At 42.8% G+C, this 12,306-nt stretch overlaps 1 protein-coding gene across 2 annotated transcripts in view; it reads left to right on the top strand.

Moving 5' to 3' along the window:
- Positions 1 to 5,138: 5,138 nt before the first annotated feature.
- Positions 5,139 to 12,306, top strand: part of nucks1a (nuclear casein kinase and cyclin-dependent kinase substrate 1a) — a 44,445-nt gene continuing 37,277 nt past the window's right edge. For both annotated transcript variants that reach the window (XM_072278865.1, XM_072278864.1), the window contains exons 1-2: positions 5,139 to 5,543; positions 8,045 to 8,088. In XM_072278865.1, the coding sequence (XP_072134966.1) occupies positions 5,527 to 5,543; positions 8,045 to 8,088 (61 nt within the window). In that variant the 5' untranslated portion in view covers positions 5,139 to 5,526. The remainder of the gene's footprint in view (positions 5,544 to 8,044; positions 8,089 to 12,306) is intronic.

Here is a 12,306-nt window from a genome sequence, read left to right as displayed (position 1 = left end):
TAAAGACATTTATTTTAAATACTGTAATTCAAATTGTTGAACTTGAATTTAAGGTGCAAAGTGTTAATGATTTTGGTTGAGTTTAATGATTTAATATACCATAATCAAACCAGGTATTCTTTTAAAAGGAAGTACAAAGTGCAAAAAGAATCCAAGTAAAACTTTCCCAAGAATGTTGGGTAAATTACTTTTTGCTGCATTTCAATCATTTATGTAGCAAAATTCCATGAGAGAATTATCAAGTACTCTTAGGTACAAAAGGAAGGTATTTTGAAAGTGAAATCTTGGTTTTGGGGTGTGAATTCAAGATCTTTGAGTCAAAAAGTTGTAATGTACATACCAGAAGCACAGTGCCTCAGTTTGGGAAAGTTCGCGGTCTTTAGAGTTGGAGGGATTTAGGCCCTGTGAGGATTTGTAGACAAACATGAAAAATTTTAAACTGAGGCATTGATTCTCCAGGAACCAATGTTAGATCAGTTCCAAAGAAAACCAGCAATGGAAATTGGTGCAAATTTTAATATTGATTCATCTCCATCTTGCGCACAGTGGCATGCAAGCCACAATACATGGTGTGGCACAATAATGTAGGGGGGTTTGGACACGATGCCAGTGATCACAGATTGGGGTTCCATTCCTGCTGCTGTCTGTAAGGAGTTTATACATTGTTCCTGTGACTGCACGAGTTTCCTCAGAGTGCTCCAGTTTCCTCCTCCTCTTCCAAAGATGTACAGTTAGGGTTGGTGAGTTGTGGCATATTATGTTGGTGTTGGGAGCGGATTGCCCAGTACAATCCTTGCTGGTTTGATTCGATGCAAAACTGTGCTTTTCACTAAATGTTCCACTGTACATATCAAAAAGCTAATCTTTCTACTAACCAAACTGGTTTACAACACTGCCTATCTTGAAGACTGGTGTCAAACAAGACTTCCCATGATATTTCTTGCCTCGATGTTGCACTCATCTCTGATAAATCTCCTGGAGTGGAACAAAACTAATGGGGATCTTCTCGTATCTGCTATGTAGTCATTGTAGTTTGAGTACAAATGAACTGCAACAGTAAACAGAAAACACATCCTTGCACATTTAGCTCTTAGCTGTCAATGTTCAGTGAAGGATGGGCCTTGTACCCAACATTTGCAGGACGCAGATCCTTTACTAACCTGTCTCTGTGCCACGTTGCTCTCCAATAATGTCTGTGAGAAATGTGAACAATGTTGACCACTTCCCATTATCCCAGGCAGACATCAATGATGAAATGTACCATTGACATCAAAACCAAGCATAGCTTCTGATCGATTGAGAGAAAATACATGTGAAAGATGTGACCGTAGACCTGGCACATAACTTGTCTGCGGTGCAGCAGTGATCTGCAGGGTATAATTTCACTTCTCCCATTGTTGAAAAGTTTCCACAAACTATGGACTCACTTTAAAGGCCTCTTCATCTAATGTTCTCTATTTATGGCTTCTTTATTATTATTATTATTATTTTTACTTTTTGTATTTGCATAGTTTGTTGTCTTTTGCTCACTGGTTGAATGCCCAAGTTGGTGTGGTCTTTCGTTGATTCTATTATGTTTACTATTCTATTATGGATATGTTGAGTGTGCCAGCAAAATCATAGAACTTTGATCTCTGCCCCATGTGCTTGTGGGACTTGGGCTACCTGCAATAGGCTCCTCAGGGCACTGGAGAAAAATTCTACCAATACTTCTACAGAATCTTCCAAATTCACTGGAAGGATAAACAAACCAATATCAGTGATTTTTCCCAGGCTAAATCAGACCCGAGCCACGCTAGTCGGGCTGACTATGCCTTTGGCATACTCGACATAATATTCCTGAAACAGACACTTTATTGAGTTTTGCTGTGGGAAGAGATGAGCAAATGACAGGAAAGAATTCAAAGCTAGAAGCCTTGGGGAAATAACGCTGTATCTGTAATGACTCCTGATCCAAGATAAATGATTTGGAGAAGGAACATCTGGATGGTGCTGACAACCTCGGATCTTTGAGGCAGGGGGACAGAAGAACTCAACACAAAATGCTGGAGGGATTCAGCTGTTTGGGCAGTATCTATGGAGAGGAATAAATGTGATGTTTCAGGCAGAGATGCTTCAGGACTCTCAATTAAGCTCTGCATAAGTGATGGAAGAGTGTACCACCTTTCAAACTATACATCCAGTCTGGGGAAGAGACTGATTTCTACATTGACTTCGACCAGCTCACAAACCATAGAACTGGAGTGGAAGCAAGTCAGCCTCAGTCTAAGGGACTACTCAAAGAAGAGTTTTCCACCATGCATTGATGCAAGAATTGATCTGAAATGGGCCCTGGTTTCCTGTGGCAACATGCTCTTCTGTTATCAGACCCAGCTATCCAGGAAATACTTAAGCACTGGAGTCCTGTGACCATCCTGGTGCAAGTTTTGGCCACAGAACGTTTGACTTGGATACAAATTCACGTAGCCAGGCATGCCTCCTTGGAAGCTGTACACTCACGATATGGCCTAATTAACTGCCCAATGAAATATGACTAGATAAGAACAGTGTGCATATGGATAAGAAAATAGCAAGTGAGTTTCCTAATAGTACCTTCAGCCAAATGCATTGCATGTACTGCCAGCTATGGGTTTGGTGCTAATATCAATTATTAATCGAAAGCTAAGCAAAAGATATCAAATGTTCGAGGACACTTATTTTTCAATTGCTTGGTGCACTGACAAGTTCCGCCCATACTTGCATATTTTTGAAGCCTGCTCGGTTAAGTTGCTGAAAGGCTGATAGTGCCCCTATCTACTATCAAAGCAGGTAAGGCTGTTTATGAATACACAGGGTATTAATTCCTCAAGGAGATTTCTGATCTGCTATTTTACATTATAATAATCCAATTTGTAAATTGAATCTCGTATCCAGTTGATTCTGTCTGTGTCCTTCAAAACAACAAAACTGAATTTAGAACACTTTAATGCATTTTGCTACCTTAATTAAAATGCACTAGTATTTGCAGAAACCGCTATTTTGTGTGACAGCCAAGAATGTTGTACCAATGGAATATTTAGCGTGGAGTTCAGAAATTTCAAAAATGAAAACATTACAATATAGAGTTAAAGTGAAAAAAGATCTAGTGCTTTCCTGGTGTAGATGATGAATAAACTCTTCTCAGGCTCCCAGCCAGGTACAGGTACGTATAGATTTTAATGGATGTTTTGATGACAAACTCCGTTGAAAGTAGTCAGTAATTTAACTTCTGGCATTACTCTATTTTGCCTCCATTCAGGTTTTTCATGCTAAAGTGGTAAATTAGGAACAGAAAATGGCCGAAAGTATTAAGAATTTGAGTTGCTTTGTTAACAGAAAGCTAATGTACTTTAGAGGGAATCATTGACAGAATTAGGAATTGTGCCACATAAGAATGTAACAGAACAGGAGAAACAATGTTTTGTTCTCATGTCTGAAGGGGTGACAAAGGAATGAAATATAGGGAGAATCAGCAGGAGAAGTCTTGCGGCTGAAGGCATAGATTGGAGCATGATCTTTAAGAATGCTTGAGATCATAAGTAGAAGGTAAAATTCATACCAGTTTGAAGGAGCACTGAGTACAAAGCCCAGGCATGTTTTGAAAAGTGAGAATTTTAAAAGCAAGCCATTCCTTAACTTGGAGCCAGCACTGATTAAAAGACTCAACTGCCCGGGTATTAACCATCCAATTCATGAAATGTAGGATAAGGTAGCTTGAGCTGGCAGCAGTCTGAAACATCATCTCTCTGTGGTTGCTGTCTGACCTACTGTGTCCTCAATATTTTTCATTTTATTTCAGATTTCTATCATCGGCAGGTTTTAGCTTTCCTACAAGAAGGGAGATCCATCAAATATTTGTAGTAACTCCACAATCTAAGGTTGCCCATTGCTCTTGATTTTGGCTGACAGTCCAATTAAACACTTTTGAGTGCCAAATAACCTTGAGGGCTGAAAGGCCTGTACTGTTCAGTGTTCTAAGAGTTGGCCAGATTGAGTAATCTGATTGCAAAAGAGGGAATGGTTGTGCTTTTAATGTATTATTTGAACATTATCAATGAAATGGGACAATGCAAGACTTGTCACCTTGCTGCAGTGGAGAGGCTTGTGAGTGACAGAGATCCTGCGAGTGTTGCTATAAGGAGTTTAACCATCTGGTGCTTAGCCCTGGGTAGGGACTAGAGCCAACCAAGACATCAAAGGTGGAGCTGGAGGAAGACGATGACACCATTACAATGGTGGTGAAGGGATGCAGGGTCATCTTGTATTCCACGCCACTGGACCCTGACCAAGATCCGTCAAGGACTGTATGACGGCTGTATGACGGCTACCTGTGCATATTAAACAAAGTCACGCATTGGCGTTTCTCCATTAAGTCCTGTGGTGATCAGCAAGTGGTATAGTGAACCCCTCAAGAGAACAGCACATTGAACTTGAGTGACTGCTGCACCACCATCCATTGCTGAATACCACGTGGTATATAACCGTGCTATGTTTGCTGCGATAGTTGCAAGGTCGGAGCGGAGGTAAGGACACTTTAAACTTCAAGGCGCCTTCCCGGACTTTGCACCAAGATGGTGTAGGGTTTTGCCGCCAAATTCTCGTGACACCCCTCGGACCAGGATGGGGCGCAAAATTAATTTAATCTTGCCTGAGGTGAGCACCCAAGGGTAATTAGGTCACTGGCGAGTACTTTGCGTATTTAATAAAAGCCATTGTAGTAAATCCGTGAGGCGAATGTGTCGTTGCGAAACCGCAAATTTCTGCCGTGCAGCGATTCAAGTGCTGGTTTTGTCCTTTGGTCGGAATAGGCGGGAGAAGAAGGTTAAACATTTGGCGTGATGCTTGCCGTTCCTTCGCCCGATATTCGGATCTCCGCTAACGGGCGGCGACGACGACAGCGCGACGAATCTGCAGGGGAGAAACGCGGCGGGGAAGCCGCTCACCCCGCCCCCTCCGACTGTGCCAGGCCGAGCTGCAACCTAACGTGCTGACCGACTTGACGGACGGAGACGTCCGCCCATCGGTGTCCCGGTTGTTTTTCAAACGCACCAATCGTAGGACAGTCTAGGCAGATCGTCCAATAACAGTGTAGAACTGCGCAGAGGTGGGCGGGCGCTGGTGGGCCAGCAGGGTAGGTTGCCCTGGAAGTATTTGGCTCTTTTATCTCCCGTGCCCGTTCCCACTTTTAAGGGGGTTCTGTCCAATTTACCCATTTTTTGTTTTAAAAGAGGTATCATCGGATTTGCCACGCCCACCGCGGATTTTTATCCCCCTTCTCGAACTATTTGTTTTGTTCCTTCCAGAAGATTATCTCAGACAAAACGCGGAGTTGGTCGTTTTTTCCCCCCGACCGTTTGCGTGCGTCGGAGCCTGAGGCCTACGTGTTTTCAGGGGATTTTATTCTGACGGGGGGGGGGAGGGTAAAATAACCAGCCAGGAAAACGGAGGGGCTCGTCAGACTCTGGTGTCGTTCTCCGAAAGCCCCGCCGCCACCGCCGCCGAAGAGAGATGTCGAGGCCTGTCAGGTCGGTTTGCTGCGCGTTGAGTTTGTCTGCAGAGGCGGCGGCGGCCCGACCTCGTGTGGCGGGATCCTTTCCCTTCACACCCCCCACCCCGCCCCCTCCTCTTGCACAGCCTGCACCCCTGCCCTGCATTTCTCCACAACACAACGCCTCCTGCACCTCTTCCTCATGCACCCTACTCCTTCGATCTTACACTCCTTACATCCCAACGACACCACATGTAACGATCAAGCTGCACCCCAGCATTCTCCTCTTGCACATTCTACACCGCCAGCTGCATTCCACCCCAGCCTCCTGAACCTACACTCCCTTAATCTCCTACTTCTTGTACCCTACCTTCCTTCTGCACAACGTACACGCCCACTTTGCATTCCACCCCGATCTGTCCTCACACCCAGGACCTCCTGTACCCCACCACTCTCTGTGTCCCTCCTCTGCTCCCACCAACTACCGATTGCAATTCCCAACCCCTCTCCCCCCCACACACCCAGCACCTCTCACACCTCCAAATCATCCCTGCCCCCCAACTTCTTCCAGTACAACCCACCCCTAGCTCCTCTTACGCCTTCCTGTACACTTCACCCTTTGCTGCCTTCACATTTACCCTACTTCCTGCAAACATCACTCCATCTCCGCACCCAACACCCCATCGTCCACCTCTCTTGTGCACCTCCCAACCAATGACGCTGCACCCGTACATCTGAAGCCCGCCTCTCGCACCCACTCCTTATCTGCGAAGCTATCTCTTCCACCCTCTCTTTTGCTCTTCTCCCACTCCCCACTATCTCTTGCACTCCCCCCTTAGCTCATCTCTCACTCCCCACTATATCTCCCACTATCCTCCATCTCCACCACCTGCACCCTGTCCCCTCGCAACTTGTCTCCTATGCTATTCTCCACCCACCCCCTCTATTGCACGTCTTATCACCTGAGCTACCACTTACTGCATCTCTATTCTGCACTATTCTCCAGCACCAGCACTCCTTCCCCTACACTGCTTTTGCTTGCAACCTCCCTACTATATGTACTCACTCACCCCCACACCTTGCATCCTCTGTACTCACCTTTGCTCCCTCCACCCACTTTCTTGCTCCCCAGGTCACCCTGAACCACCACTTGCCCTTTCTCCCAGTGACACATCCCCGTGGACCTCTCCATGTCCTCTCGTGTGGCGCTACCCACCTCCCTGGTATTCCACCTCTTCACCATGACCCCATTCTCCCTGTTGCCTCCAACCACTCAATCCATAGAGCCCTTCCCCCACCATTTGGCACACCCCCTTCCCTCCAGTCCTTTACTGCCCCTCTTCCTTATTTCCCTGTTCTTGACCCCTCCCTGCTGCCTCCCCCTCACCCCTGCTGGGGCCCCTTCACATGCCGATGCACTTCCTTTCCATGGATTTTTTTGTTCCAGAGCGCAATTAACTTGACTTTTAATTTATAGTCCCCCATCTGTCCCAGTTTTACCTGTGAGTGAGTTGTGTATTCACTCTGCAGGCATTGTTAACAGTTCAACTTAATCTAAATTCTCTGACACTGTTAAATCTAGTTTTTCCTTGATGCATGATCTATGGTAACCACTGTTTAGACTTTTCCTTCCAATTTCCTGTGATGTAAATTATGATTGCTTCAGCATGGTCTGCAAATGGCTTAAGTACAATTTCAGCAAGAGTCACTTTAAACTTGCACCTGGGCGCTGTTTCTCTTTGCAGTGTGTATTTAGCAGAGTCATCTCCATTTTGAATCCTGTCCTCTAAAAGTCATGATTTGTAGGAGGTTGGAGGAGTGAATAGGTTCATGCTGAGTCTGCATTCCGGAGACTTTTCTGAATCCTTTGTGAACTAAATAAATTTAGAAGCCAAGTAATGGGAGTTACTACAATTAATAAACTTCCTGGAACTGACTGTGAAGAATTTTTGTCAATTAAAGTAGATGAAATTTGTATTTGCAGCTTTCTTTTGGTATTGGATTGTTTGGGAGGAGAATGAGTAGGGTTCACAGTCATAAAATCAAATGCTCTTTAGTTTTCAGTTGACGGGGCCAAATACAGTGGACATGGGTTTATTTTGAGGTACCAACAGGCTATTAATGTTACTTCAGTAGTTTGGCAGTAACATTTTAATTTTGGCAGGATATCTTTTGCCATGTAGTGTAATATGGCAAATAGAACTGTTGACAGAAGGAGTTTTATTTTAACTTGCAGTAGTTTCCATTTTGTTTACTCTGCGTCTTCTCGTCCTCAATACCAATCCTCCTTTCTCTCACCCACCCCCACTAACCAGGAACAGCGCTTTACCTGTCCCTCTGCAAATATTATTCTTGCCAGGAAAAGCTGAGAAGTATTATAGACTAAAGCTCATGCTTGTAGCAACCTGTCTTTTAAAAACTCCTGATGTGTAAGTTGTACAATGTTTTGAAAGTTTAATGCCAATCTTTAAATTTCTCTATGATTAAAGCTATTTTAGTAGAAGTGGATTTGTAGTAACTAATTTATCTGTTTCTCAGGAATAGGAAGGTCATTGACTACTCCCAGTTTGAAGACTCTGATGGTATGTACTGTGCATGAAATCCAGGTAATTTTAAGTAGCTTGCCTTGCGTACTTCACTGATTTCTTAAATATGCTAACTCATATTGTCATCAGCTCAACTGGAAGTTGCACTCGTAACGTCACATTTAACATCACAAACATCCCATGATGTTAGAGTGATTATCAAATGAAATTTGATGCTGAGCAACATCAAGTCATTATGCCAAAAGTTTGATCAAGTACAAGGCATTGGTGTAAAGCTAATGAGTTACATTCTGCCTACAGTGTCCAATTTTAGGCTCTGTTTCCTTTCATATAGATCAAATTCAAGGTAAATTTATTATCAGAGTAGATACGTTATTGTATACAACACTGAGTTTTGTTTTCTGGTGGACATGCACAGTAAATCCAAGAAACATAATGGAATCAGTGAAAGACTACCCACAGGACAGACAGACAACCAATGTGCAAAATACAAGAAACTGTGCAAATACAAGGGGTGATTGATAAGTTTGTGGCCTAAGGTAGAAGGAGTCAATTTTAGAAAACCTAGCACATTTATTTTTCAACATAGTCCCCTCCTACATTTACACACTTAGTCCAGCGGTCGTGGAGCATACAGATCCTTTCTTTGTAGAAGTCGGTTTCTTGGACCTCCAGAAAGTGGCCCACAGCAAGGGTGATTGATAAGTTCGTGGCCTAAAGTAGAAGGACATGAGTTATTAACTTCAGACTTTCTGTATGATCACTCAGAGTTGAACTGCACTTGCATGTAACGAGAGCTATATAACTCACCTCCTTCTACCTGAGGCCGAAATGTTGAAATTGAGCTTGCATGCACCACTTACGCAGGCAGCTCGCTCCACACTCTCACAACCCTCTGAGTGAAGAAGTTTCCCCCATGCTCCCCTTAAACATTTCATCTTTTACCCTTAACCTTTGACCTCTGGTTGCCTCACCCAACCTTAGTGGAAAAAGCATGCTTGTATTTACCCTATCTATACCACGTGTAATTTTGTATATCTCTATTAAATCTCCTCTCATCCTTTACATTCAAGGAACAAAGCCCTAACTTATTCAATCTTTCCTTATAACACAGCTCCTCCAGACATGGCATCACTCCCGTAAATTTTCTCTGTGCTCTTTCAACCATGTTTGCATCTTTCATTTATGTCTTTCCTATAGGGAGGTGACCAAAACTACACACACTACTCCATATTAAGCCTCACTATTGTCTTATACAACTTCAGAATTTGCAGAAAAAAATATACAGGTTGACAGCGTCAAGATTTTGTGGGTGGGATTTGATAATATGCCATAAATCAAGCAAGCGGAAGTTCTTAATGTTCATCCCTTCGGATGAGTTGTTTTTGGAAGAAGTTTTAAGATGATGACATTCCATTTGTTCAGAATAGGACAGAGCATGTGCTGCCTGGCCTGCTGCGTTCACCAGCAACTTTTATGTGTGTTGCTTGAATTTCCAGCATCTGCAGAATTCCTGTTGTTTGACATTTAAGATGCTTTCTTAAAAACATTTGAGTTTCTGCTGAGTTCTGGATGATGCCAGCTGAAGGTGACCGCTAGTAGATTATACAGTGAAACGGGTATCACGAGGAACAAACAACTGCAAGTTAAATAAGAGGTCCATTGCTACCTTGTTTCAAAGCAGTATGAATAAAATCTAGGCTGTTAATAAATTCTAGGTTTTTTTATTTTTATACTGTTATCATCATTGTGTCGTCTTGCATGACATGGGTGATCATGGTCTCAAATTTTTGGGCAACGTCTTTACAATACAGGAGTCTTCAGCTATTATCAATACTCTTCAGAGATTGGCTGCCTGGCGTCAGTGGTTGCATGACCAGGACATATGATATACGTTAGTTGCTCATATGACCATCTACCACCACCTCCCATGGTTTCATGTGACCCTGATCATGGGGCTAACCAGGTGCAATACCTCACCCAAGGGTGATTTGCAGGCTAGTGGAAGGAAGGAATGTCTTCCTGTAGTAGAGATGTATCTTCACGCCGCCACCCATTTCTTACTGTACATGGTTTTTTAAAACTTAGTTTTGTTGGAGTCTATCTCATGTCAATGACTTTAAAGTTTGCCAGTCCGGACTTCTCTAAAAGTAGTTTGCTGTTTAAGGAATGTTGAAAGTGAATGATAAGCAGAAAGGTTTGGGGAAGGGGCTACACAGGTATTGATAGTTGAACAGTTAGCCACTTGCTGGAGGAACTTAAAACAGGTGCTTAAATGGTGAGGAGTTGTGCAATCATATATCTGGGGGATTTGATGATGAAGGTGTTTGTGTACTGTTGACAACGGTATTAGTATTCACATTGTTGTATTGCAAAGAAATGCAAACTCACTTGTGAGTGAATGTAGGATGGGTAACATAAAAAGTATCCAGGTAGAGCTAGGAGGAGCTGTTACAATGTGGGCGAAGCTCGCATAAGGCTGAGGGCCATGTTCAAGGAGAGTGAGAGTGGTAGTTTGCAGAGACACAAGTCATTTTAATGGAAGTGTCCACGGCAGTAGATTTGAAAATGGGCAATCCTTGATTGGTTACAGTGTCTGCTGAGATGGGAGCTGAAACAGAAAAACTTGGATCAGTTGGGGTTTTGTGGACCAGATGGGACTCAGTGGGAGAGGACAGAGCGTCATGACTACACATGATTCTATCACCCTTTGCCCACAGCCTTTTTCTCTGCCTCTCCAAGCGCAAATAGATTAGATTAGCTTTATTTGTCAAATGTACATCAAAATGTGCATTGGAGAATGTCATTTGTGTAAACAAATCAGCTGATTGTGCTGAGCAGCCCACAAGTGTCATTGTGTTGCCAGCACCAACATGGCATCCCCACAACTCACTAACCTTAAACTGTATGTCTTTGGAATGTAGGAGGAAACCAGATTACCCGGAGAAAACCCATGAGGGTGCGCGGGGAGAACATACAAGCGCCTTATGGACAGTGGCAGGAATTGAATCTCAATCTTACAGTTGGCACTGTAAAGCATTGTGCTAACCACCATGCTGTTAAGCTGTAATTCAGGGTGCTTCTTTGCAACAAACAACAAAATATTGGAGATTGTCCTTCATTACTTCAGCTTATGTACAAGGGCCTGGATGGAAATTTGATAGATTTTATTTAAAGGACTCCTATCAAGATTGCCCAGAGAAGTTTAAAGGACAAAATTGTGTACATGCATCTAATATTTTTGAGTTCAATTTAAAGCCTAGTAGATCTGATAACCAAGTAGTTTTTGTGGGCTTAAAAAAAACACAAACAAAACTAAGTAACACACAAAATGCTGGAGGAACTCGACAGGCCAGGCAGCATCTATGGAAAGGAGTACAGTCGGTGTTTCAGGGCGAGACTATATTCTTTTCCATAGATGCTGCCTGGCCTGCTGAGTTCCTTCAGCACTTTGTGTGTGTGTGTTGCTTGGATTTTCAGCATCTGCAGGTTTTGTTTTGTTTGGAAACAAATATACAATACTTTTAAAAGTTAAGTTTATCTTGTTCTTATTTCTTGAACAATTAATGCAATCATTAATAAGCCTGGGAGTTCAGGTTAAATCTCTATGTACATGATCATAGGCTTACTTTCCTGTATCCTGGATAGCTGGAATTACCTGTTATAATAAGGCAACATCTAATTTTCACACATCTGGGTCCCAAATGCAACACATTGACTTTGGATAGTTGTCGTCCACCTTCCTGTTAAAGTGGTCTAGTTTTGTGCCAATCCCTTGGCAACAATCCGTAATAGAAACTTGCTTTGATTGTTGGGTCTTTTCGATCTTAAATCCCACAGAAATGTTTTGATGATCAATTAAACCAAACCCCAGGCTGAATGGACATCTTGAATGCTTGACTGTGTCAGGATTTTTAGTGCAATTTTTAAAATATCAAAATGTAACAATATAAAATACAGGTATAGTAAGTAATTTAAAAGAAAGTAAATTGTTTTTAAAATTGCATCTTTCTCTTGCACTGTTCTCCATTGAATTAAAATCCAAACCTAAGCTACTGTAAACAGAATCCTATCTGTTGTTCACACACCACCTGCCTCAGCACGCATTGGATTTGGCAGCAGCAATCAACCACATAAAAGTTTGAGACTTCAGCTTTCACGATGAACAACTGTTTAATCATTGTCAAGCCGTATCTGTTCTGCTCATCTCTGAATAGTGCAATGGGTTTTGCAATTATACATCCAGCAGGTAGC

This window comes from Mobula birostris, chromosome 14, assembly GCF_030028105.1.
Source record: "Mobula birostris isolate sMobBir1 chromosome 14, sMobBir1.hap1, whole genome shotgun sequence".
Taxonomy (NCBI): Eukaryota; Metazoa; Chordata; class Chondrichthyes; order Myliobatiformes; family Myliobatidae; genus Mobula; species Mobula birostris.
This window is presented reverse-complemented; position numbering and strand designations above follow the sequence as displayed.